Source organism: Plectropomus leopardus, chromosome 11 (assembly GCF_008729295.1).
Source record: "Plectropomus leopardus isolate mb chromosome 11, YSFRI_Pleo_2.0, whole genome shotgun sequence".
Lineage (NCBI taxonomy): Eukaryota > Metazoa > Chordata > Actinopteri > Perciformes > Serranidae > Plectropomus > Plectropomus leopardus.
The window spans coordinates 33,797,079-33,821,488 of NC_056473.1; the positions used below are offsets into that span (position 1 = coordinate 33,797,079).

General features: G+C 38.8%; 1 protein-coding gene and 1 pseudogene across 5 annotated transcripts; both read left to right on the forward strand.

The window, feature by feature from the left end:
- The first annotated feature begins 1,969 nt into the window (after nucleotides 1–1,969).
- LOC121950559 lies at nucleotides 1,970–13,613 on the forward strand (annotated as a pseudogene).
- Nucleotides 13,614–14,096: 483 nt separating this feature from the next.
- On the forward strand, nucleotides 14,097–23,727 carry LOC121950608 (peroxisomal succinyl-coenzyme A thioesterase-like). 5 transcript variants are annotated; one of them, XM_042496659.1, is made up of 12 exons: nucleotides 14,097–14,175; nucleotides 14,283–14,545; nucleotides 16,343–16,544; nucleotides 16,694–16,793; nucleotides 16,878–17,068; nucleotides 17,284–17,453; nucleotides 20,255–20,374; nucleotides 20,538–20,620; nucleotides 20,739–20,832; nucleotides 21,260–21,340; nucleotides 22,171–22,312; nucleotides 22,399–23,727. In XM_042496659.1, the coding sequence occupies exons 3-12, from the start codon at nucleotides 16,349–16,351 to the stop codon at nucleotides 22,533–22,535; spliced, it is 1,314 nt and encodes a 437-aa protein (XP_042352593.1). In that variant the 5' UTR covers nucleotides 14,097–14,175; nucleotides 14,283–14,545; nucleotides 16,343–16,348; the 3' UTR covers nucleotides 22,536–23,727. The 5 variants fall into 5 exon arrangements, with proteins under 5 accessions (XP_042352593.1, XP_042352590.1, XP_042352591.1 ...); XM_042496656.1 differs by adding an exon at nucleotides 15,937–16,035 and having other exon boundaries at nucleotides 14,115–14,545; XM_042496657.1 differs by adding an exon at nucleotides 15,937–16,035 and having other exon boundaries at nucleotides 14,115–14,545; nucleotides 16,348–16,544.
- The last annotated feature ends 683 nt before the right edge of the window (nucleotides 23,728–24,410 follow it).

Consider the following 24,410-nt stretch of genomic DNA (forward strand, 5'->3'; position numbering starts at 1 on the left):
TCTTAATATTCAATATCCATTAAATTATTCATTTCTTCATTTATTTATTCATTCTTCATTTATTTATTCATTTATTTATTTGTTTATATATTTATTTGAAGCTATTTGTCTTTACTGCCCTCCGGTGGTCAGCGCTTCATTACATAGAGCCACATGTAGTTACACGCTACATCCACAGGAGGGCAGTCTAGAGACGTTGCCATATTCAAATGACTTATTATAATATTGCAATGTTATTCTAAGATCCCCTTTATTTAATGTTGATTTAAGATTGTCTAAAGTGTCAAACCACTATAGTTAAAGTATTTTTTAAAGTGCACTTTTCACAATTTTATTGTAATTTTTAAAATCTCTTTTCATTTAACAGTCTTCAAATTAATTTTCTTTCATTTTTATATTTCCTGTTTTATTTAATTAATGAATTTAATTATTTATTAATTCATCTATTTATTTTATATACTTGATTATTAATAGTTTATGAGCTTGTTATTGAATGTATGTTTGATCATATCTATTTACTGCCCTCATGCGGTCACAGTGGGTAATTACATATAACCGACTGTAGTTACACACTGCGACCACAAGAGGATAGTGTAGAGACGTTGTAAAATTAAAAACGACATTGTATGATAAAATAAATTACAAAAATCTAAAATCCCATTTTTTTCATGTTTAATTAAGATTGATCTAAAGTGTCAGAGCATCCTTAGTAAGTAGTGTTTTTAAACTGTGCTTCTCATGATTTTATTGTATGTTTTCTAATCTCTAATCAATTTACTGTCTGAAGCAACATTTTGCTTTAATTTTATTTATTTATTTTATTTGTTTTATTCATTTGTTTATTTTATGTATTTGATTATTGTCATAATTAATTTATTTGATTATATTTTTATTTGTTTCGATCATGTCTCTTCACTGCCCTCTGGTGGTCCCAGTTCGTAAATAAAAATAAGCGGTTGTAGTTACACCTGTGACCACGGGAGGACAGTGTAGAAACGTTGTTGTTATATTCTGATGTCAAAGTAAAGTATACCTGATTACAATGTTATTCTAAAGACTTTTTTCAATATTATTTTAAAAAAAAAAAAAAAATTTATCTTATAGTGTTGAATCATTTTAGTTGTAATATTTTTCTCAAAGTATATTTTCAATAATTTCATCAATTTCATTTCTTCTTTTGTGATACTGAGCCTTAATTTTTACTTCCTCTTAGTATTTATATATTTATTATTTATAGATATGTCTCTATATTGCCCTCTGGTGGTGACAGTGCTTAATTACACAGAACCAAATATAGTTACATAATGTGACCATCGGGGGGCAGTATATAACAATTCGTTTTATTTATTTACTTATTTATTTATTTACTTCACTCTAAAATATCTTTGATGTACTGTTTAATTAAGATTCTAAAATTTATTTTATATAATTTTTAATCGAGATTGTCTGAACAATAGAGTTGTAGTATTTTTAAAGTACAATCTTCTAATCTGTATATTATCTTTTTTAACGATATTTTGGTTTAATTTTCATTTGCTCTTAAAATAAACTTATCTATTCATTTAATTTCATTTAAGTATTTAACTATTTTAATTATTTGTTTTATTGTAAATTTATTTATTTTTGATCATGTCTATTTACTGTCCTCTGGTGGTCACAGTGCGCAATTACAAAAAAAACAACACATGTAGTTACAGTCTTTGACCACCGGAGGGCAGCAGAGAGTCTGATGTATTTTTCAAATGACAAAGTACAATATAATTTAATACATTTATGACAATTACAGCGCTTAAGTCGCTCGTCTCTTCTTCCACTGTTTTTTTTTTTTTACAGAAAGCAAGTCAATTTGCTTTGTTTTCAAATGTTTAACACTATGTTGATGCTTTAAATCCCATGCCTTCTTCATTAATCGCAATACCAAAGCGCCTACATTACCCATGATGCAAGTCGACTGCCGACAGTTCCGTGGTAATTCCCGGTGTGTTTTCACTGTGAAACTGGACTTCAGACGGTTAAATAAAACTCAGCTGTCGGCCAACCTGCAGTTGAAAAGCTGGATTCACGCAGATTCACAGCAGCTCTGTTTTAGAGCTGAGCACTGAGACCAGTTTAACACCAGGATAAACCAGCGGACGAGACCACAAACCTGAAGACTCCAGCTCAGAGGTCAGACTTTCACTCTGCTCCACCAGTAAACATGTTATTTAACTCATAATTATACCAGTGAAGTGCTGAAGTGAAGTATGAATATCTAAAACTTGAGTTAATGTTCTTTCTTTCCACTATTTAATTTTTATAGATTAGACCTGCAACAGTTTAACCCCGTTTATTTGCTAATCGATTGATAAATTTTAGCAACGAATTATCTGATTTCAGCTGTTTAAAAGGCAGATATTTTCTGATCTCATTACACCATGACAGTCAACTGAGTATCTTTGGACTTAATAGGACATTTTAGGACGTCATCTTGGGCTTTAAGGAAACACTAACTGACATTTTTCACCGATTTACTTACATTGTATAGACCAAAAACCTAATCGATTAATCTAGAAAAAAATCCAAAGATTAATCTGCAGTTAAAGTAATCGTTATTTGCAGCCCTGTGTATAATTTAGTAAAAGCTATCTTCACGTCAAACATCGGTCTGATTCAAATACCACATATTTATTATAACACACATACAGTATGTGTCAGTACCATCCGCCCAGGGGTGTCTCTGGGATTTAAGGGCACTAGTCCAGACCTCTGTAGGGGGGTCCTCCTTTTTAATGAACTTTTTTGATGCTGTGTTTTTTTATGTTTCATGCACACAGGCACCTTATTTATCCTGAAAAAATTTCTTTTAACTTTAATAAATTGTGATGGTAAAAAATATCAGTATTTGATAGTAGTTAGTTATTGTATAACTTAATTGTGTTGTTAAGGTAATTTTTGCAAAATTATTTATCTTTTAAAATTGTGGCGATTTAAAAAAAAAAAAAAAAAAATTTGGTAATTTTTAAAAACATTTGGCAGTTTTTTTCTCGAAAACTTAAAAAAAAAAAAATTCTTTAAACTTAAATTAAAAATAGGTATTTTTTTTCTTTGATAGTTTTTGGTGTTTTTCCTCTTAGCAAATTGGTGATTTTTAAATATGTTTAGGTATTTATTTTCTTTATTTTTTTTTCCACTTGGCTATGATGACGAGGTTGTCAAGATAAAGGAAGAACTTAACAAACTGTCTCCAGCTCCACCAACTACAACAAGAAAATGCTACTTGCGTATTAATAATCATCACAAACAGGGTCTGAATTTCTCTGTTAAGTAGAACTTTTGTTTGTAGTAAAGTATTTTTACAGTCTTGTACTGCCTCTTTTACCATTGTAGAAAACCCATTATTATTATTATTATTATTATTATTATTATTATTATATGAAACTGTTGGGTTAAGGGTTAAGTGTCGAAGATAGGAGATGTCCTTTGAGGTTTTTGGAAAGGTACCACAAGACCAAAGGTATCGTAAAACTTGCTGATAAAGAAACAAACCTGGATTCATGTTGAATTATTTATACTGTCTCTCATGCCAGGAAGCTTTAAAGTACCGCCTGAGAAAGATTAGCGCCGAGTCTCAGTGGAAAGTTCAACACAGTTATAATAAATCTAGTGTACATGAAGTTCTCAGGACTGGAAGGACCAAGAGTAAAAAACACAATAGCAAAAAGTTATTCACAGAAGAATAAGAAGTGCAGGAAAACTCAATAGAAAATTGCTGAACTGAAACTAGTAAAGATTAGAAGAGAATACACATCTGTCCCGTCTTAAAGTTTTGGTTTTATTATATGTCCTATCTGTTTATTTGATTTGTCGGTTCAGTTCAGGATGGACAGAAAACAGTGTTGTTTGAAGCTGTCGGTCCACCCGTCCAGAGGACTCATGGATGAAAAGTTTGTTGTCCTGGTCCAGAACGTCTGTCCTGGTTCACAGCTGACCGTCCGCGCCCTCCACAAGTGTGAAGACGGGCACAGTTGGGACGCGTTCGGTCACTACATCGCCGACGCCACTGGGACCGTAAACGGTAAGACTTTAGAAACTTTTAGGAAAAAAAATTTAGAAGTGGTTGTAGGTGTCGTGATGTTTGAGAATGGCAGAAAACACATTTTGGTAGAAGTAAGGAGTTGAATAGAAAGAAAGTTTTTTGTCCTGGCTTTTATTTTACAGTTTCAGAGGATCCCAGTCTGGGTGGGACATATTCTGGGGTTGAACCCATGGGTCTACTGTGGAGCCTCAGACCAGTTCCAGGCAGCAAACCTGGGCTCAGGTAGACCAACAATGGTAGAGATATTCAGATGATACCAAAACAATCAGTGTCAGAGCTAACTCTCTCCATCATCACTCAGGATGAGGAAGATGAACGTCCAGACTCCCATGGAGGTCACAATCTTGGTGTACCAGGGCCACAGGCTAGAGGGCTTCGAGGACGAGGTGCCGCTGGCTGGTGTGGCTGTTGAGCGCTGGTACATGGCGCCTGGCGTCCGCAGGATCCCGGTAACAGAAGACGGACTCACTGCGACCCCTCTTTCTGCCCTCAGGTAGGACCAGAGGAGAGTCTGTAGGGAGGTGTCCTGTTGATGAAGCTCACGTGACATTTATGTGACGTGAAATCAAAGTTTACTAACTTCAGTGTTAGAAAGCTGTGACGGTTCGAAAAAAAGAGAGAAAAATGACAGGAAACTTTCAGAAGTTTCTTGGAGAACACAGAAATATACAATTCTGTCAACTGTTTTTGTTGTTTTGACATATTTTAGGACCAGGACCTTTCCCCGGCCTCCTGGACCTGTGGGGGGGTGGAGGAAAGTTGGTGGAGTACCGTGCAGCGCTGCTGGCCTCTAATGGCATCGCCTCTCTGGCCCTCGACTACCTGACACCTAAGGTCACCATAGAAACCCAGAAGATGGTGGACAACGAATACTTTGAGGTAAATCTGATGTCTGTCTAAAGTACTAAAAGTCTAATAACTGTTCCTTCAGAACAAAATAACTCAAAGATTTTGTGAATCTTAATATTATAGCCACACTTGTGAAGTAGTTGGCGCTAACACGTTAGCAAAAAGCAACCTACTATGACATCTAACAAAGAGCAACATGATCATCCCATTACAGATGGGCCATAGACTGTTTCTAACGATGGACGACATGACAGTTCCCCCAAAGTAATAATATCATAATGATAATAACTTTATCTATATAGCATCTTTTAAAACAGTTTTTACAGAGTGCTTTGACAGACAAAGAAAAGGAAGAAACTCGGAGAATAAAAAGATGAACATCGACAAACATGCCAAACAGAGAAGGGGCTAAAACAGTCCAGAGGCAAGAACAAAACAAAAGGTCAACAAGAATACAGCAATAAAAGAAATAAGATCTTAAGTGGCAGTAAAAGAACTGAATTAATACATTTGAGAAAATTAAAAAAATAAAAGCAACAGAGGACAATAAAAATAATTTAAGAAGTAGTATAAGAAGATGAAGGTGTAGCCTTTCGGTCTCGATCGCCCCCTGCTGTCCGGCTGCAGGATAGGTTATAAAGCCCGCCCCTCCATGTTAGTGAATGGGACATAGGCCAAACTAAAAACTCAAAATACACGCCAAATAATTTTTTTCCAAACATGCTTTCTGACGCTGAAGGTCCTTCTCATCACCCTGTGATTGTTTTTATGATAAGTTTGGTTTTAATGAGTGATTAAATTATAAAAAAGGTGATTTTCTGCCATGATTGACAGCTGTGACAGCCAATCTGTGCGCTTGCATTCAATGGGGCTGCTTGAGATTGTTTGGACAAGTTTTGGTGGGAACTCAGATATTGCTCCTGCTCATATACAGTCTGTGCACCTTATGAATATAACGTTCACTCTTAATAACAGTTTACACAACTTTACCAAGTTTTTACAGTCATCTGAGGCCCAGTTTTTGGTCTTTGGAACTGTTCTGATGCCAAAACAAAAGTTTCAACAGTTTCTGAACCAAAATGTGTATCTTCAGATCCAAGGACTCAAAAAAATATAGAATGTAACACAAAAATAAACTCTGTGTAACTTCAAATATTAATATATATGTTGCCCTCTATGTCCCAAAATACTATAAGAACAGAAAATACAAAGACACGGCGTGATCATGAACCTGCTTCCTGGTAATGATAATATATTTTGGGTGTGAAACAGAGTCACACTGTATCAGGTTCATTTTGCGTTATGCAGGTTAAAGGTTACCTCTGCGGACTCCAGCATGTGTGTCTGTTACCTGTGTGTTTATGTGTCAATAAAACCAGAAGTTCATTCACCTTTACAGACTACATAGAGCTTTGGCTCTAACTTCAATTCTTTAGAAGATTAATATAACTTTATGTCATTTTTCATAACATGAAACATAATTTTTCTAACGTCAGATTATAGTAAAAATGTCACAGAGCTTGACCCTCCGAGGTCTTCGATTTTTAACCTTAAATTGATTAAAATCAAAGACCTCAGAGTGTCAATTTTAGTAATATCATTATTATTATTATTATTATTATTTTTATTTTATTTTAAAGATTGACCTCAATGGTGAAATTTAATCATAACTTTTGGGTCAGGCAGCAGGAGGTTTGATTGGTTGGAGGCAGGAGAAGTTTTTAACTTTATCTCTAAACAAAGAGAGTCATTGTGGTCCAAAAAATCCAACAACAACAAATAACATTTCTGTCAACACTTATAATGACTGCAGAAGGCCTACAGAGTCCTGGAGCAGCATCCTCAGATCCTCGGCAGCAGGATCGCCATGTTGGGTCTTTCCCTCGGCACCAGTTTCACCCTAAAAATGGCTGTTTACTCCAAAGTTATGAAGGTAAGACAGTTAAAGCTGGAAGTTACTTGGGGGTCACTTTTGCAGAATGAAAGGAGGTCGGGGGGCAGTTTCTACGGTTTTAGAACATTTTTAAGATTTTAGGGCATTTCTTGGATTTTAGTAAGTTTTTAGAATTTGAGGATGTTTCTGGGATTTTAGTACTGTTCTCAGATTTTAGGATGTTTCTATGGTAGCAAGTATGTCGAATTTCAGGACATTTTAAGAATTTTAGGATATTTTGAGGATTATTGTATGCATCTTTTAGGATGTTTCAATGATTTTATGACATTTTTAGGATTTTAGTTGTCTGCATTTGCACAGATTAGGCAACATCAACTAATTACTCTTATTTGCCTTTTGATCATGAGGCTTTTTTGTGGCTGGTGAGTGTGACAGACTGCAGTCTGACTTCCCACTGCTGAGCTGAAATGGGTTTAACTGGTTTAGCATTCAGACCTGCAACTAGTTTGAAAATACATTGCTTTACTTTGGGTTTAGAGCTGCTGTTTGAACAAAGCAGCGTGTGATGAGGCCAAAAACTGATTAGTTAAAGATTGTTCATTAACTGATTACAAAAAAAGAACCCTGTTTGAGAATCATGATCGATAACTGTCAATTAATGCCCGACAGAGCTCAGCCGTGTCTGTGTCGGTATGAGTTTGTTTGGACTGGCAGCGGCTCTGTGTGCTTATCTGGCAGAAGATGAATTGACCATCTGCTGGAGGAGAGTTTGCTGATTGACTGCGGGTATTGCTGAACTGGCGATGTTTCGATGCTACTTGGTACTGGGTTTTCCAGCCCTAATCTGCAGTCAAACAATGATTGTATCCTGTTTCGTCCCAGCTCCTGGCCGGAACAGCAAACTTTGTGTTGCTCTTATCTCTGGAGCCTCTCTCCTCCAACAAACGCTCAGTTCAACCTCTGCCCATTCAGCAGGAGTTAAATGTTGGGACATACAAAGCCAACATACAAGAACTAGCGGCGATGAAGCCCCCTGCTACGTCGACTCACATCGCCCTGTCTTGGCCAAATAGTTGCATAGGAGCACAAAAACAAACACCAACAAGCAGATATGTTCTGCACCTGCGTGAGAGGAAATACCCCTTCGTACCAGCAGACAGTGGTCATCTGTAATAGTTGTTCAAAACAGGAAACTGGAAAACCGTCATGCCGTTAGTTAGCCAGTTAGCATAATAACAATACAATTCGGTGTTAAAAGAACATAAAATATTTACTGTGCACCAGTGAACAACAACACAACCCATCAGAAAGGTTTCAACTGTTAAAGGAAAACAATTTTTCCTCATATAACAAATTTGTTTTGACCTCACTCCCTCTTAACTGCCGATTCAACATGCTGAATTGGCCAAATAAGCTGATGATGACATTAATAACGGTTAGATAACATCCGCTGCGTGATGCTAACAGTCAGGCCTGTCAATGTGTGTGTGCGCAGCTTGACCGACTCTCCCCAGCTGTACCCGACGCAGAGCTCACTCTCCCACAGCAGCTACAGCCCATACAGTCCATAGCGTGGTGTGGGCCGACATATTTGTCAGAGTTGGCAGTTCAGGGTGCTGGGATGCCTCCAAAACATTCAAAACATGGATATACTACAAGCTACTTTATAATGGGTGTATAATGAAGTACTGTGTTGGTATCATTGGTATCCGTATTGTAATCTTTTAAACAATAACAAGCCTGGGGTGTGTGTGTGTGTGTGTGTGTGTGTGTGTGTGTGTGTGTGTGTGTGTGTGTGTGTGTGTGTGTGTGTGTGTGTGTGTGTGTGTGTGGTCTCTCAGCTCAGGTGTGCGGTTTGTATCAGTGGGAGTCATGTGCAGCCAGTTGAGGGAGCTGTAAAAGAAATACTGGGTTACTTTGAAAAGTAAGTGGATTTATCTGCAGTTACTTGAAGATTTGTGTTCACTTACTATACCACTGATCACAATGAACCCGGAAATTTTAATAACCCAAAAATCGGTCCTAATACCACCCTCTGGACAAAGTTTTCAGTTTGTTTTTTTTTGTCTGTCTAATCAGAAACTATGCGAAGACTCAATTTAGCCAGGACAAGGAAATGATCTGTCGAGGTCTGCTGCTGCCCATCCCCACGGACCCCTCACTCAAAGTGGACGTTAGTAACACCGAACAGAATATCTCCTCATCTTCTGTTTTGTAAGAGTGTTTTTTTTGGTCTCAATAGCAAGTGTCTATTTTTCTTTTGAGTATTTTTTATATGAAAATACAATATTTCCCAGCAAGAACTAAGCTACCAGGGTGCCTCATAATTTTTTTATGCCTCTGTGCTGGAAAAAGCTGTGGCCGTTGGCTTTATGTTTTCAGGTTGTCCTTCTGTTCATCCCATTCTGCCTCAGGGAATTTCTTCAAATTTGGCACAAACATCCACTTTTACTAAAGGATGACCTGATTAGAATATGATGGTCAAAAGTCAAAAGTGTCTGTGATCCTGTCCATCACTTTCTCGCGAACGCTTTGAATAAATTTCTTCAAATTTGGCACAAACAAACTGATTCGAAATAGGTGCTCAAATGTCAAAGGTTAAGGTTATTTTAACCTTTCTCACAGACATGGATGTAAACTGTAAGTGCAGCTTGACTGGTTCGCAGAGGCATACATCCGTGAGCTGGTAGTTTAGTTTAGTTTAGTTTAGTTTAGTTTAGTTTTGTTTAGTTTTGTTTAGTTTTGTTTTGTTTTGTTTTTTTATTATTTTATTTTATATTTATTAATTTGTATTTTTTTTTATTTATTTTTGTTATTTTATTTTTTGTTTCTTTGTGGTATTTGCAAGAAACAAACAAGTTGAATATGTTTTTTTTGTAGCCCTTCTGCTGAATTTAGTTGACGCATAAATACTACTATAAAGCTGCAGTTGGTAATAAAAGCTGAAACGCTGCTGCCGTTTGTCTCTGAACAGGTGGGAAAACTCCAGTGTCCTTTGCTGCTGGTTGTAGGAGAAGATGATCAGAACTGGCCGGCCCATGAGTCTGCAATGGATGTGAGTTTACTGACATGACAACATCCTGTGTGAATCACAAGCTTGCTCCAGATGTTTGAATTCGCAGGATGACAAAGCTCTACTGATTGCTGCGAGGAAACAGAATGGTTACTGTGACATATGGCATTACAACATGGCCAGATAAATAACAAAATTAGACACTAAAAGTAAATTCACTTAAAAGATAGAGTAATAATGAAAAAAACACTGTGAAATAATTAATCAGCGTATTAAAACTTAACTGTTTTTCACATAGTGAATAGTTATTGTAATACTGTCTCAGATGGATTTTATGTCAAAAACCAAGGAAAACATAAAGGGATATCATAATGAATTGAGCAAACTGTTTTCTGATTTCACACAATTACACACACAAAGAACTCAACAAAATATATTGTTTTCTTCCAGGATGGAAACAATGCTGGTGTGTTATTTACATGATCATCCTTTTTTTCACAGACCAACAAGGTCAGGCATAAAACCTAAAACTATATACAACCAAAGATAACAAATGAATCACCTCCATCATCAATATTTGATTTTAAAAAAGGAGACAAGTATCATATCGTATCGTATTGTAAAAACAACGTTTTCACTGCGGTCAAAATCACTCAGCCTGTATTTCCCATCATGCTTGATCTGGACTGAGTAGTTTTTAGTTTGCAGTGAAGTTTGCTGTTTTATGTTCATACACGCAAATGCCAGTTTTTGTCAGTTTATAAAATGTCTGTTCAGAACATGGTGGTTTATGCTGATTGATGTCATTTTTGTGTTAGTTTATAGTTCACACCATCAGTGAGTTGGCTGTTATTTTCACTCAGTCAGCTGTATTTTGACCTGGGAAGTTTCAGCTTTCAGTGTTGTGATGCAAATGTTCGTTGATAGTGTTTAAAAATGCCCCTTTTCCCCTGTCTGAAATAGTACATGAATCATATGATTTCTTCAAGAACAGGGATTAAAAAATGAGTACTTTTGTTAGTGATGACGAAGCTGTGCTGTGGTCATGAAAATTATGTGGACCAATCAGATTGCTTTGTCAGAACTACTTGTTTTGTGATTAGTGTTTTTTTTTTTTTTAGATGAAGGAGATGATGGAGCGGGCGGGGAACAGCCACCTGCTGACTGTCCTGTCGTACCTGAACGCTGGTCACCTGATCGAGCCTCCCTTCACTCCGTTTGCTCGAGCCAGCACCTTCAGATCAGTTGGCTCTCGTGAAAAACGTGGGTTCAATATTTATACTGGCAATCTGAATCTCTGAGTGATCTGAAGTGAAGGTGCGGAAAATCAGGACTTTTTATTTTGATGTCAGTGTTTCCTGTTGTCTTTGCAGTGATGGCTCTGTGGGGCGGAGAGATTATTGCACATTCTCGCGCTCAGGAAGACGCCTGGAGGAAGATACTGGTCTTTTTGAGGGAGAATTTGTACGGCGGTGCAAAACCCAGTGCAGATTCATTTTCCCACCTGTAACCATGGCGACAATTGATAATTATGGAGTCGCAAAGTGGGAAGAGATACTCGGGCACCCCTGGTTCAGGAAGTAAAAGTCAATCAGTCATCCATCAATCAATCAATTAATTTAGTCCTGATTTGCATCTTCTTACATTTTTTAGATTATTTTTAGGCACTTTAGCCTTTATTAGATAGGACAGATTATTAGTGTGAAATGGTAGAAAGAGAGGGGACAACATGCAGCAAAGGGCATCAAGCGGGAGTCAAACCAGAGGCCGCAGCGGTAAGGACACTGCCTTCATGAAGTTGCTTCTGCTGTTTTACAAATTGAATCTACAACAGACTGAATTCATTGACGTCATCATTCGGTGGCGTCAGTCGTGGTGTCCGGGATCGTCCTCCGAAGTATATTACAATATTCATCATAGTTTGTTAACGTATCTCGACCTCAGAAAGACCTCTGTGGGGTCGTTCCTCCTGAGCACAGAAGGACAGCATCATACATTACCACTGTCACTCCAGGGGAATATCACGCCTTTCGCTCGCCGTTCTGTGTATAATGTCTAAAAGGGGAGATGGTTGTCTGACTTCTGAGCCGGGACAGGAGGTATTAATAGGGCTATAACAACGTCTGCGTAGAATGTAAAGTCAAAAAGACGTGAACGTGGGCGGGTGTGACGTCTTGCGACATGTTATGTGTGTGACCCACTGTTGGAGATTTAAAAAGCAGCTGTTAACATGGCGGCAAATTCAAAGAAAAAGAAAAGCAGCTGTAAATGTCCTCAAACTGGGAGCCCTTTAATCTCTGAGCAGAGGAGGAGATCAAGCGGCATGTAACAGAGACGATAAATGATTGTGATTGACATGTTTTTCCTTTGTTATTGTTTAGAAAGCACTGCAGACTCATATGTTTTAAGTCACAGACACTAGAGGCGGACACTTGTGTGTTAAACATCATGCCTGTCATGCATCTTTTGATCACGGGATGCTGCAGTTCAGTGCATAATCAAATCGCTACCATTTAGTTCAGCACAAAAATGCAGGGACAGTAAAAAGGGACTTTGTTGCTGCCCAAAAGTGTGATCTTTGTGTAAAAGTGGAAAGAACACACCTCCTCTCCTTCTCTCACCACACTTCTCCGCTCTGTCATATCGGCATGTAGAAAAAAAGCCTCCTGGCTGAATGATGCTAAACTGGTGCAGATTTGAGGTTGGCAAAAAGAGAGTTTAAAGATTGGTGAGTTGATCCTGATGAGGGACTCGTAGCTGCATGCCTCCAACGTCACCTTATTTCTGATCCAGACGTTCTGGAGGTTTTTCCTGTGAGATGAATTATCCACAGAGGCTTCCTCTCCAAAAGAAGTGGGGTTAGCAATTTAAACTGGTAAATAAAACTGAATAAGCACTTTCACGTTACAAATCAGAGTGTCTCTGAAGCTATTTTGCATGTTGGAGACAGTCTGCAGGCTGAGCAGCTGCTCATCTCTTGTCACCATTTTCTTCAATAACATAAGATCCAAAAATTTGGGAGGTTTTTATGGGAGCAGAATTATCTGCAGAGGTCTCTTTCTTGCCAAAACAAGGGGGCCGTGTGATTTGAATTTGTAAAAACACAGATTAAAGCACTGTCAAGCTAAAAAATATCTGTTTTTTGAACACTCTTGGTGCAAGATGCTGCTTACTACTTTGACTGATGCAAAAATGCAAATGTCCCTATCTGAAGCCAGTGTTTGGTGAAATCCTGCACACTGGACCTTTTAAAAGGCATTCAAATGACAGAATGGATTTTCTAAAATGTCTGAATGTTCCTTTAAGAAACTAAAAGGCGGCTCAGCTACACGATTGACAAACCTGAGACATGTTTTGCACTCGGGTGGGTAACAGCTGCCCCCCCACCTCTTCATTGTGAGGGGCATGTGGGTGCGACTGGAGGCATGAGACTTTGTTTTCTATCAGCATCGTGTACATCTGTGTTGATTTATTGTTTTATTCATTTTATTTTTGGTTATTTATGTACTTAAACATTGATTATTTTTTGGATTTACTATTGTGTTATTGATTCCTTCACCACTCTACTTGTTTCATACACACACACACACACACACACACACATATATATATATGTATGTCACTAGTACAATTTGGTTAATTAGGTCAACAACCACCATTTTGTCATCCTCTTTTGCACTAGATAAGCGATGATGCTCATACTTCCACAGATTATTTCTGTTGTTGATGCACTTTGTATTCATTTTAAATTTAAAAATAAAATGAAAATGGACTTTTCTTAACTGGCCTCAACTTTTTGGTGATTTAACTTAAAACATCATATTTCAATAACTCTTTCGATGACTTGTGTGCAAAAAAAACAGACCACAATTTATAACGTAGAAAAAAAAGCTTAAAAAAGTATATTATTGCCCTCTGAAAAGTGGCATGAAATGAAAACACTTAAGTAAAGGACAAGTATTTCAAATTTGTACAGTAAAGTACAGTACTTGAGCAAATATACTTATGGTAGTTAAATGCCACCACAGCTTATAGGCTTCTGTCACCTTCTGTACTTAAATACATTTTATATGATATAATTACTTTTGATACTTACGTTTAGTAAATATCAACTTTTACTCAAGTAACAAAGGCTTTTAACTTCCACCAAAATGATTTTATGTTAAGATATCTGTAGTTTTACTCAAGAATGGCTTTCAGGTACGTCATCTTCTACTGCCTACATTGCCCATGGTGCATCTCGGCCGCAGGCAGTTTTGCAGGGGCTTCCGGTACGTTTTGGTTTTACATCCATGGTTTAAAGTAGAGGGAGAGCAGAGACGAGGAGGAGGCCACAGCGGCCTGGTACTCATATGTGTATTAAGTTATTTATTCTTAAACATGTAAGCTTAAATCCCAACCTTGAAGCTTAAAGAAATCCTTAATTTTCATCACGTAATTTGTTTTACTAGGACGAACAAGACATGTAAACCGTGGAGTTTCGGGGAGTCGGCGGCGCCATCTTGTGTCGGGAGTGGGGACCCTGATGTTGGTGGACTCGATGTCCACACAGTGAGACTGAACTTCGGACGGTTAAGGAAAGCTCAGCCGTCGGCATTTGAAGAGTTTGACTCACACGGATTTAGTGGCAGCTTTATTTTAATGCACTGGGACCAGTTCAACACCTGGAGAAAAACCAGCTGACGAGACGACAAACCTGAAGACACCTTCAGAGGTCAGCTCTCACTCTGCCCGGACAGTAAACACAGATTTAACCCATAATCATGCCAATACAACACTGAAGTCAAGTGCGACTACTTCAGATTTGTACTAGAGTAAAGTAGCTGAGTAAATGTTTAACGGAATCACTTTTGTTACTGGTTAAATGTTGAGACTGTCACTGTTAGAGGAGATTACTGATGTATGAAACACTGAGATTTCCAGAGGTCAGTGAAGTGAACATGCAGTGGTGGGTAAAGTACCTGAAAGCCACACTGGAGTCAAAGTACAGATATAACAGAAAATGACTTTGGTAGAAGTTAAAGCAGCAATACTCAATTTAAAGCAAATCTGGCCCCTGACTCGGAGCTCGGTGACCCCCCTTCCCCAACCATTTTTCAATTAACAATAAAACATAAAGTGGGTATTGTTTTTGTACTTTTAGTATACATAAGGTGAAGTGAATAAAACAGCATCACAATAGACCTTGTTCATCAAAAAAGTGCCGGATGATTCCCTGCAGACCCTGACAGAGGTCCTGTCAAAGCACTTACTGTCCTAAAATCCGCTCTCATTGTCCACCGGTGTCTCCGCCGGTGTCCGCTCTGCCGGTCTCCGCTCCACCGGTGCCTTTGCTGGTGTTCGCTCCGCTCTCATTCTCCGCCATTTTCTCTGCCGGTGTCCGCTCCCCCATCATTTTCTACCGATGTCCGCTCCTATCACATTGTCCAAAAGGTGTCCGCAGCAGGTGTTTGTCTTACACTGTCTGCTGCAGGTTCGTGTTTTTGCGTGTGCTATTGAAATGATCATTATCGTGCATCAGTGGTTTCAATGTGTTTATTGTCACAGACATGAGGAAATAAAAATGTTTGTGTTTTACTCAACCTTTCCTGTTTCTGGTTCAAAATAAAAGCCCTCTGACAATGTTTCTGTTGACAGAATCCCTTCAGTTGTTGGCACAAGGCATTTTTCTGTGAAATATCTGCAGGATTTTGTTGTTGACAGTGCAGTAACTGCATGACTTCATAAATCAGTGGAGTGTGTGGAAGTACAGTAGTTATAACAGTAGGTAGCTCTGCAGCAGTGCTGCAAAAACAAACACTGCCAATGTGGTTACGCACTGCTCACGCATGCAGTGTGGCGCATTCGTAACCTCCAGGGCTCGTGTTTCACACTGCATGCAAAACGTCCTCAGTACAGCGTCTCCAGTACAGCGTCTCAAGTACAAAGGTTATAGGTTGAGGGTCTGTTAAAATCATAGCGCTGATATTTCTAAATACTGTGTTGTACTGTAATACTGTGATCCCACCCTTGCCTAGATGAAGGAGTGACACCTAGAAGAGGGACTCCAGCTGTGTTAATAGAACTAAGGTTAAATAATCGTAACCTTCTGTCTATCTCACACAGGCTTCTGGACTATATGGGTACAGTGGGTCGAGCCTGGTGAATGCACACCTTGTTGCGACATAACATAGACCCAGCCTCACTGATCCTGAGTGAATAAAGGTACACTCTGGTGACTTACCTTATTATTATTACTGTGCAACCCAGTAATAAATCTAGTGTATCTGAAGTCCTCAAGACTAGAAGGACGAAGGATAAAGTACACAATGGCAGGAAGTTAGAGTGACACACTGCAAAAGAATAACAGCAAGAAGCTATAATGACTAACTTGTTAAGCAGTTCAGAAATCGCTGACCTGCTTTAAGCACTACATTTAAAGATTATAGGAGTATACAGATCTGTCCAGTCTGACAGTTTTCATTTCATTATATCTTTTATCTGTTTCTGGTTGTTTTGTCTCTCTGTTCAGTTCAGGATGGACAGAAAACAGTGTTGTGTGAAGCTGTCGGTCCACCCGTCCAGAGGACTTGTGGATGAAAAGTTTGTTGTCCTGGTCCAGAACGTCTGTCCTGGTTCACAGCTGACCGTCCGCGCCCTCCACAAGTGTGAAGACGGACACACCTGGGACGCGTTCGGTCACTACATCGCCAACGCCACTGCGACCGTAAATGGTAAGACTTTAGAAAATTATAGGAAAAAAAATCTAGAAATGTTTGTAGGTGTACTGACATTTGAGAATTGCAGAAAATAAATTTTGGAGTAAGTCAGGAGTTGCATGGAAAGAAATGAGAGATATTTTTTCCTGACTTTTATTTTACAGTTTCAGAGGATCCCAGTCTGGGCGGGACATATTCTGGGGTTGAACCCATGGGTCTACTGTGGAGCCTCAGACCAGTTCCAGGCAGCAAACGTGGGCTCAGGTAGACCAACGAACATAGAGATATTCAGATGATGTCAATCAAAACAATCAGTATCAGAATTAACTCCTTCCCATCGTCCCTCAGGATGAGGAAGATGAATGTCCAGACTCCCATGGTGGTCACAATCTCTGTTTACCAAGGTCATCAGACTGAAGGCTTTGTGGATCAGGTGCCACTAGCCAGTGCGGTGGTGGAGCGCTGGTACATGGCGCCCGGCGTCCGCAGGATCCCGATCACAGAGGACGGACTCACTGCGACCCTCTTCTTGCCCCCAGGTAGGGCCAGAGGTGTCCTCTGGGTGGAGCTCAGGTGACATTTATGTCTCTTAAACAACCATTAACAGTGAAAATCAACCAAGTTCAGCATAAAATAGTTACGACAAGAAACAGTCATAAATGTTTTCCTCTGCTGTAATCCCAGAGAACTTTAGAAATGAATATCGTCATCATGCAAACTGTATAGTGTTTTTTGTTGTTTTGACATATTTTAGGACCGGGCCCTTTCCCCGGCCTCCTGGACCTGTGGGGGGGTGGAGGGAAGTTGGTGGAGTACCGTGCAGCGCTGCTGGCCTCCCACGGCATCGCCTCCTTGGCTCTCGACTACCTTACACCAAAGGTCACCATAGAAACCGGGAAGGCTGTGGGCGATGATTACTTTGAGGTACAACTTTTAAGTGTCTAATTTACAAAAAGTCTCGTCGACGTTCATTAAGAACAGCTCTAATGCTGTAGTCACACTTCACTTTTTGAAGTAGTTGTTGCTAGCATGTTAGCAATCATCGACTTACCAACATGTTGAGCAGACAAAGAGCAACATGATCATCCCATTGCAGTATTTCTGAGTCCACCTGATGAGTATGACATTCATTCTTAATAACAGTTTACCAGTAATTCTGAGGCAAAGTTTTACTATGTTTTTCCAATCCCCTGAGGCCCAGTTTTTGGTCTTTGGAACAGGGGTGATGCTAAAACACAAGTTCAAACAGTTACTGAACTGTCATGTACATTCAGATCCAAGGACTTCAAAGAAAAGAAAAAAATAGTTTGTAGAGCACGAAAATGAAAAAATAAATGTAGGTTCCAACCGTTTCTGAAGCTTAATAAATATCTATAGATCCAAAGACTTAATAATGTACAAAGCAGAAATTCCCTATCTGAACCTCAAAGGTTCTGTATGTAACCTTTTCCATGTATAAGTCATTTTTAATTGCCAAGGGGTAAACAGGTTGTAATGTAACTTAAAAACTGAGACCTTCCCCACTTTTCTCTTGCCTCTAACAGTCTGTGGACCCATTTCTGTGGAAAGCAGAAAATCTAAACGGTGTAGTGTTAGGCCCACTGGCCTCTCTTCAGCTCTGCTACAGCACTAACTGTCTGCAACATGAGCTAATGTTAACTAAGAAATATAGTCTGTTAACGTCAATAAATGACCATACGCACACAACAACAGAGTCCACACACGGGGTGTTTCTGTTAGGTACATTTTGCAGTGGTGGTTGGCGGAGACAGCCTTTACTAAGCACTCTGTAGCAACTTGAATTCAGCCAGAGCAAGACCGAGCCCGAGGGTTGTGATCTCAGACCGCCCTCTAGACTGCTCCAAGTCATGGTGCCATGGTCTTATCTGCTGTCCACTCTTTATGTTGAGAAAATGGTGTCCTAGACACGTGGAGTGAGACGGAGGGCCTTAATACAAGATACAGTATGTGTTACTGAAACTAAACCCAAGACGTCTTTTAAATGCTTTCGTCTTTTGTCTAACATGGCAATATAAATCAGAGCGTAGTCTAAAAATTAAAGTGTCTGCCTTGAAAAAAGTCATGTAATAATAACATTAATTGCACTGACGTTCCCACTGTGTTTTTTTTAAAGGAGAAAGACTTGGGGTGATAATGAATTGCAACCTGCTTCATGGTTATAATCATTTACTATGGGTGTGACACAGCTCACATTGTGTCAGGTTTAAGTTGAGTTATGTAGGTTAAAGGTCTTTGCTGCAGACACCGGTGTGTGTGTGTGTGTGTGTGTGTGTGTGTGTGTGTGTGTGTGTGTGTGTGTGTGTGTGTGTGTGTGTGTGTGTGTTATCTGTATGTTTATGTGTCCAGAGAGATTGTTCCAGAGGTGAAAGGTAACTGGAGGAAGTGTCATTCAGCATATTTGTTGATGTAACTTTATGTATAATCATTTTTTATAACTATTATGATTATTACTAAAGTTTTGGCTTTTCCAATGTCAGATTACTATAGAAATGTTTAACAGGCCCTGATGCTTGTGGGGATTAAATCTTAAAATCAACCATTAACCTCAACAGTGTAATTTCGTCATAATTGTTAATGAGCTCAGGCAACAGCAACAGCTTTGATTAGCTGGAAGCAGGAGAAGCTTTTCACTTAATCTCTAAACACATCACTGTTGTCCACCTGCGTCGAGTTAAGTTAATTTTATTCAGTTTTAATCACTATTGTAAATTTGACCCACAGGGATTTATAATCTGTGCAACATGCAGCACCCTCTGTCCTTACACAAGAGCTGACCTGATTTCCAGTTTTTCCGGTCAAGTCTGTTGCATGAGCTTTAATCTGTATGGTTAGCTCTGTGGGAATATCAGCTTTACATACTATGGACCAACAAATCACAGTAAAACCTTTTCAATATAACCACTGAGTAGACTGCAGAAGGCCCAAAGAAAAAAAGACTAACTCATAATTTGGAGACTAGAGTTTGGTTGATTTGCAGTTTTGTCGGTGCAGCTGACAGCGTCATGGTGTTAAATCCTACTCATGTTGCATTAGTTATCAGCAACACGATAAACATAATATTAGGACACGGTGTCATTACGGACCACCTGGGAGCAAAAACTGAGTCTGTTAATTTCAAACTGGTTTGAAAAATTTCACACCACCCTGACCCTGTCCTTAGACGCTTGATTAAGACAAGGGAAAAAATCCACAAACAAAAGCCTTTAACAGGAAAAAATGGAAATAAGACAAAGAAAGGATCCTTCTCTCAACACAGATTATTTTTTCAAGATTTAAACAAAACAAAGATAACCTAACTGACAGGAAAGGAGAGAGATAAAGATCAAATGTTTGATCAAATTAAAACAAAAAATCAAGTTTGAGTCACTACAGCTGATCAGAGGCTTTGTGATACAATACAACAGTGAATATCAAATAAAAGGGTGCTGACTGCAAGAAATGAAGACGCAATTACAAATAATTATCCTCCACAATAGTGAGGGCAATCTTGGTTAATGTTTTGAAAATGAAAATCCAGTCTCCGGCTTCCTCCCACAGTCCAAAGACATGCAGGTCAAGTCGATTGGTGACTCTAAATTGGTGTCCCCCCCCCCCCGCCCCCCCCTAGCGCGAACAAGCGGTTACAGAAAATGAATGAATGAATGAAAATCCACTAAAAATCCAACTAAAACAAATTACTCTTTAATCAACAATGATGACTATAGAAAGCCTACAGAGTCCTGGAGCAGCATCCTCAGATCCTCGGCAGCAGGATCGCCATGTTGGGTCTTTCCCTCGGCACCAGTATCACTCTCAGAATGGCCGTTTACTCCAAAGTTATGAAGGTAAGACAGCTATAGCTGAAAGTCACTTTACTTTTGGTACTATTGGATCCTTCTTGTCTATTAAAATTATGTCTCAGTTGTATTAAAGTGACTCTGTGTGTGTGTGTGTGTGTGTGTGTGTGTGTGTGTGCGTGCTTGTGTGCTTGTGTGTGTGATCTCTCAGCTCAGGTGTGCAGTGTGTATCAGTGGGACTCACGCGCAGTGGGTTGGCAAACCTTTAGAGCAAATGATGACTTTCATGTCAGTGTAAGTTGAGTCAAATAAGATATTTGTTCACAAACTCAGCTGCTACTGATCAGAATGACTGTTCGATTTTGACCTGGAGTTTCGAATGTTTTCTTTTTTCTTTTTTTGGTCAAATCAGAAACGCTACGAAGGTTCGCTATGACGAGGAGAAAAATGTGATTATGCGAGATATGATGCTGCCCATTTCGACAGACCCCTCACTGAAAGTAGATGTAAGTACCACCGAACACTTTCTTTTATGCTTCCATATTGCCGATGGCCGGCTTGAATGCATTATGTTTTCAGGTTGTCTTTCTGTCCGTCTGTTTGTCTGTTCCATGCTTGTAACTGCTATATCTGAAGAATACCATGAAGGAATCAGAATGTTTTGGAAAAACACTTTTCTGGCGATTACTCCATGTCATATCTCAGGAACAGAAGTGGAGAAATTAGTTGGATTCTGAATTGATGTGTGTGAAGCATCTTTGTTTGGCGTGCAACCGTGAGGCATTATTTCTATTTTTTTTCTTTTTGTGGTTTCTTGAAACATGTAAACATGGTTTCTTGTAGCCTCTCTGCAGAGTTAAGGTGACGTGTAAATACTCAAAGCTGCAGCTGGTGATAAAATCTGAAACTCTGCTGCTTTTTGTCTCTGAACAGGTGGGAAGATTCCAGTGTCCTCTGCTGCTGATTGTGGGTGAGGACGACCAAGACACGCCGGCTTACGAGGCTGCCATCGATGTGAGTTTACTGACATGACGACATCTGTGTTAATAACAAACTTGGTCAATATGTTTTAAGTCACCAAATGACTAAACTTCAGTGTTGGCTGAGACGAAACAGATTAGTTATATGTGAAATAAATATGTGATGTATGTAATTGAACCAACACTTTCTGAAATATTTCATCAACTTATTAAAACTGGGACTGTTTCATTATTATTTTTTATAATAAAAGTTGATTGAAATTATTTTTTATAGAAATAATTGCACTTTTTCTACACCACAAACATAAAGGGCTGTAGTAATTGACAGCACAATTTCTATGCCTTTTTTCCAACTAAAATATTTTAAGATTTTACACAACTTTGCACACAAGAAACAGTTTGCACAGTTTACTGCTGTTACAATGGATCAGTTTTGGAAAAAAAAAAAAAGTCCAGAAAATAGGAAAATGTAAAGGGGATAAGTAGGGAAAACAATCACTGACAAACAGAAGCAGGTGTGGATAAAAAAAATATGCATCTTTAGTCTGTTGGAGCAGAGTCAATTAATGTCAAACAATAATTTTTAGCCACAGCCCACTATGTGAGATTTCCATGACAGTTCATCGTCCATTAACTTCAATAAAGATGAGATCAGATAGACTTAAATTTTCAACCTTAGTGTGAATTTGTCCTATGTTTCTGAGTGCAGAAAAGGTGCATGCATGTACACATAACACAAAAACTATCAAAAACATAAAAATATGTGATAAATATAAGATTAGGTGTTTTACTTTGTGTTTGTATGTGGACCAATCAGATTGCTGTGTCAGAACTACTTGTTTTGTAATTCCTGTTTTTTTTTAGATGAAGGAGATGATGGAGCGGGCGGGGAACAGCCACCTGTTGACCATCCTGTCGTACCCGGACGCAGGTCACCTGATCGAGCCTCCGTTCACGCCGTTTGCTCGAGCCAGCACCTTCAGAGAAGTCCAGTCACACCAGAAAAGTGAGTTCACCTTCAATCCTCAGCTGAATCTCTGAATCATTCTAAGTTAAGGTGCCGAAATCAGGACTTTAATTTTTTTTTTGCAGTGATGGTTCTGTGGGGCGGAGAGACGGTGGCACATTCTCGCGCTCAGGAAGACTCCTGGAGGAAGACACTGGTCTTTCTGAGGGAGCATCTGTACGGCGACGCAAAGCCTGGTGCAGCTCTACTTTCCCGCCTGTAACCATGGCGACAAATGATGGTTATAAAGTCGTGAAGCTAATTTAGTGTCCCCCTGGTCCAGGAAGTAAAAGTTGACTTTTCTTCATAAATAATGTAATGTGACTCACAGTTGAGTACGGTTTTAATGGAATTTTCTTGATTAAATCATCAGAACCAACGAATTATAACTGTATTTAAAAAATATCTGGTAATAACGATAATAATAATATAATAATAATAATAATATAGAAAAGTCAACTTAATTTTAGTTAAAGACGAAAAATACTGAGGTGATTCAAAGTGCTTAAAATTGGCAGTGAGAAGTAATTAAAAGCTCAGTAAAATCAATTAAGATAAAATGAGATTTTTAAAAAACTGAATGAAATTAAATAAAGGACGGATGGAATTGACTGGAAATGCAGTTATAGTTCTCAAAATGCATAACATAAAGCTAGAGATTACAAAGAGCTCCACAATGGAAAAAAATGAAAAAGTAAGAGGCACAGCATATAGTATATGTATTTCATAAATACATAAACCCACCTACTTAAAAAGGTACTGTAAATTCACACATGCAGACAAATTTACCCAATTGGCACAGGATTTAAAAAGGCTGTTTGATTACAAAAAAACTCAGAAAGTGATTTTAAAGAAAATATTGATGTCTGAATTTGTGGAGCAGTTTGTTCCACTAACGAGGTAATCTAATAACAAAAACTCATAATGGTAACCACCGAAATGTTCCCCCCTGACGTCAGACTGTGCGTGTTAATAAGAGCAAAGTGACACTTATGCTGACTTTATAGATAGCTGCCTGCCAAGCAGCCAGGTCAAGGTTTTGAAATGTAAACATCAGTAAACTTTAAGGAAAGATGAGGAAGAAATGGGCACAAACTGAACTAGGATCCTGCTAGTCATCGTACAGGAGATGGAAAATAAACTGCACGACCTCCATGCGGCGCCAGTTTCTAAAAGGATATCAGGGACTGTAATGTTCTTCCATTCACCAAAAACTTGGCTGAATCCTGGATGACGCCGTTCAACCAAGTGACTCTTCTTCTATTTGCCGATCTGACGGAGCAGAGAACTTGTGAGAGCAGGTGTGTGCTTCACGGTGACTGGTGGACTGGTGTGTTTATGGGAATGTGAGGTGCTGTCCTGTTCCTGCTTTGGATCGCTGCTCTACGGCAGCTGCGGTGCAGCGCTGTCCTGTCAGGAAGCGACCATGCAGGTGTTTTGTTGAGGTCGAGATGTGTGGACAGTGAAATCATTCCACAAGCAGAAATCATGAATTACCAGAACCATCTGGAAACTTGGACCATTACAAAGCAACAGCTAATGATGTGAGAAAACGCAAAAAGGACTAAATTACACAACACAAGATTTTCACTTGAGTTTACTTTATATAATTCTGTGTGACCAATAAATGATTAATTGACTGATTTAGTTTGGCACCATGAAGTGCTTTAAGAGTGATAAAATCTTGATTCTGTGATAAATTGGTATTCAGTGCAAAGACTTTAAGAGAAATATGACCTTTTCTGAAGCTGCTGCATTCTGTAAATTGATTTTATTTCGGTCTAGAAGAATAAGAATTACTTTATTAATAATTATTATGCCATTTACACTTTACAAGTGTGACAGACTACATCAACAGTTGAGTTTAAAGTGTGGCAGAAGCTCAAGAAACGTATACCTTGCAATCTGAAGAGGTGGGTGCACCGATTATTTTTCTCCTTGCAAGATTTGGGTGTGGTGTTGACTGAATCTGAAATTTTGGTGACTTGATGGTGCCATCTTGTGTCCAAACAGTGTTGTCACTGTGGGAGGAGACTGAAGTTTCTAACTGGGAGGATAAACTACTGAGGTTTAAAATAATGTAGGCAATCAGTGTGAA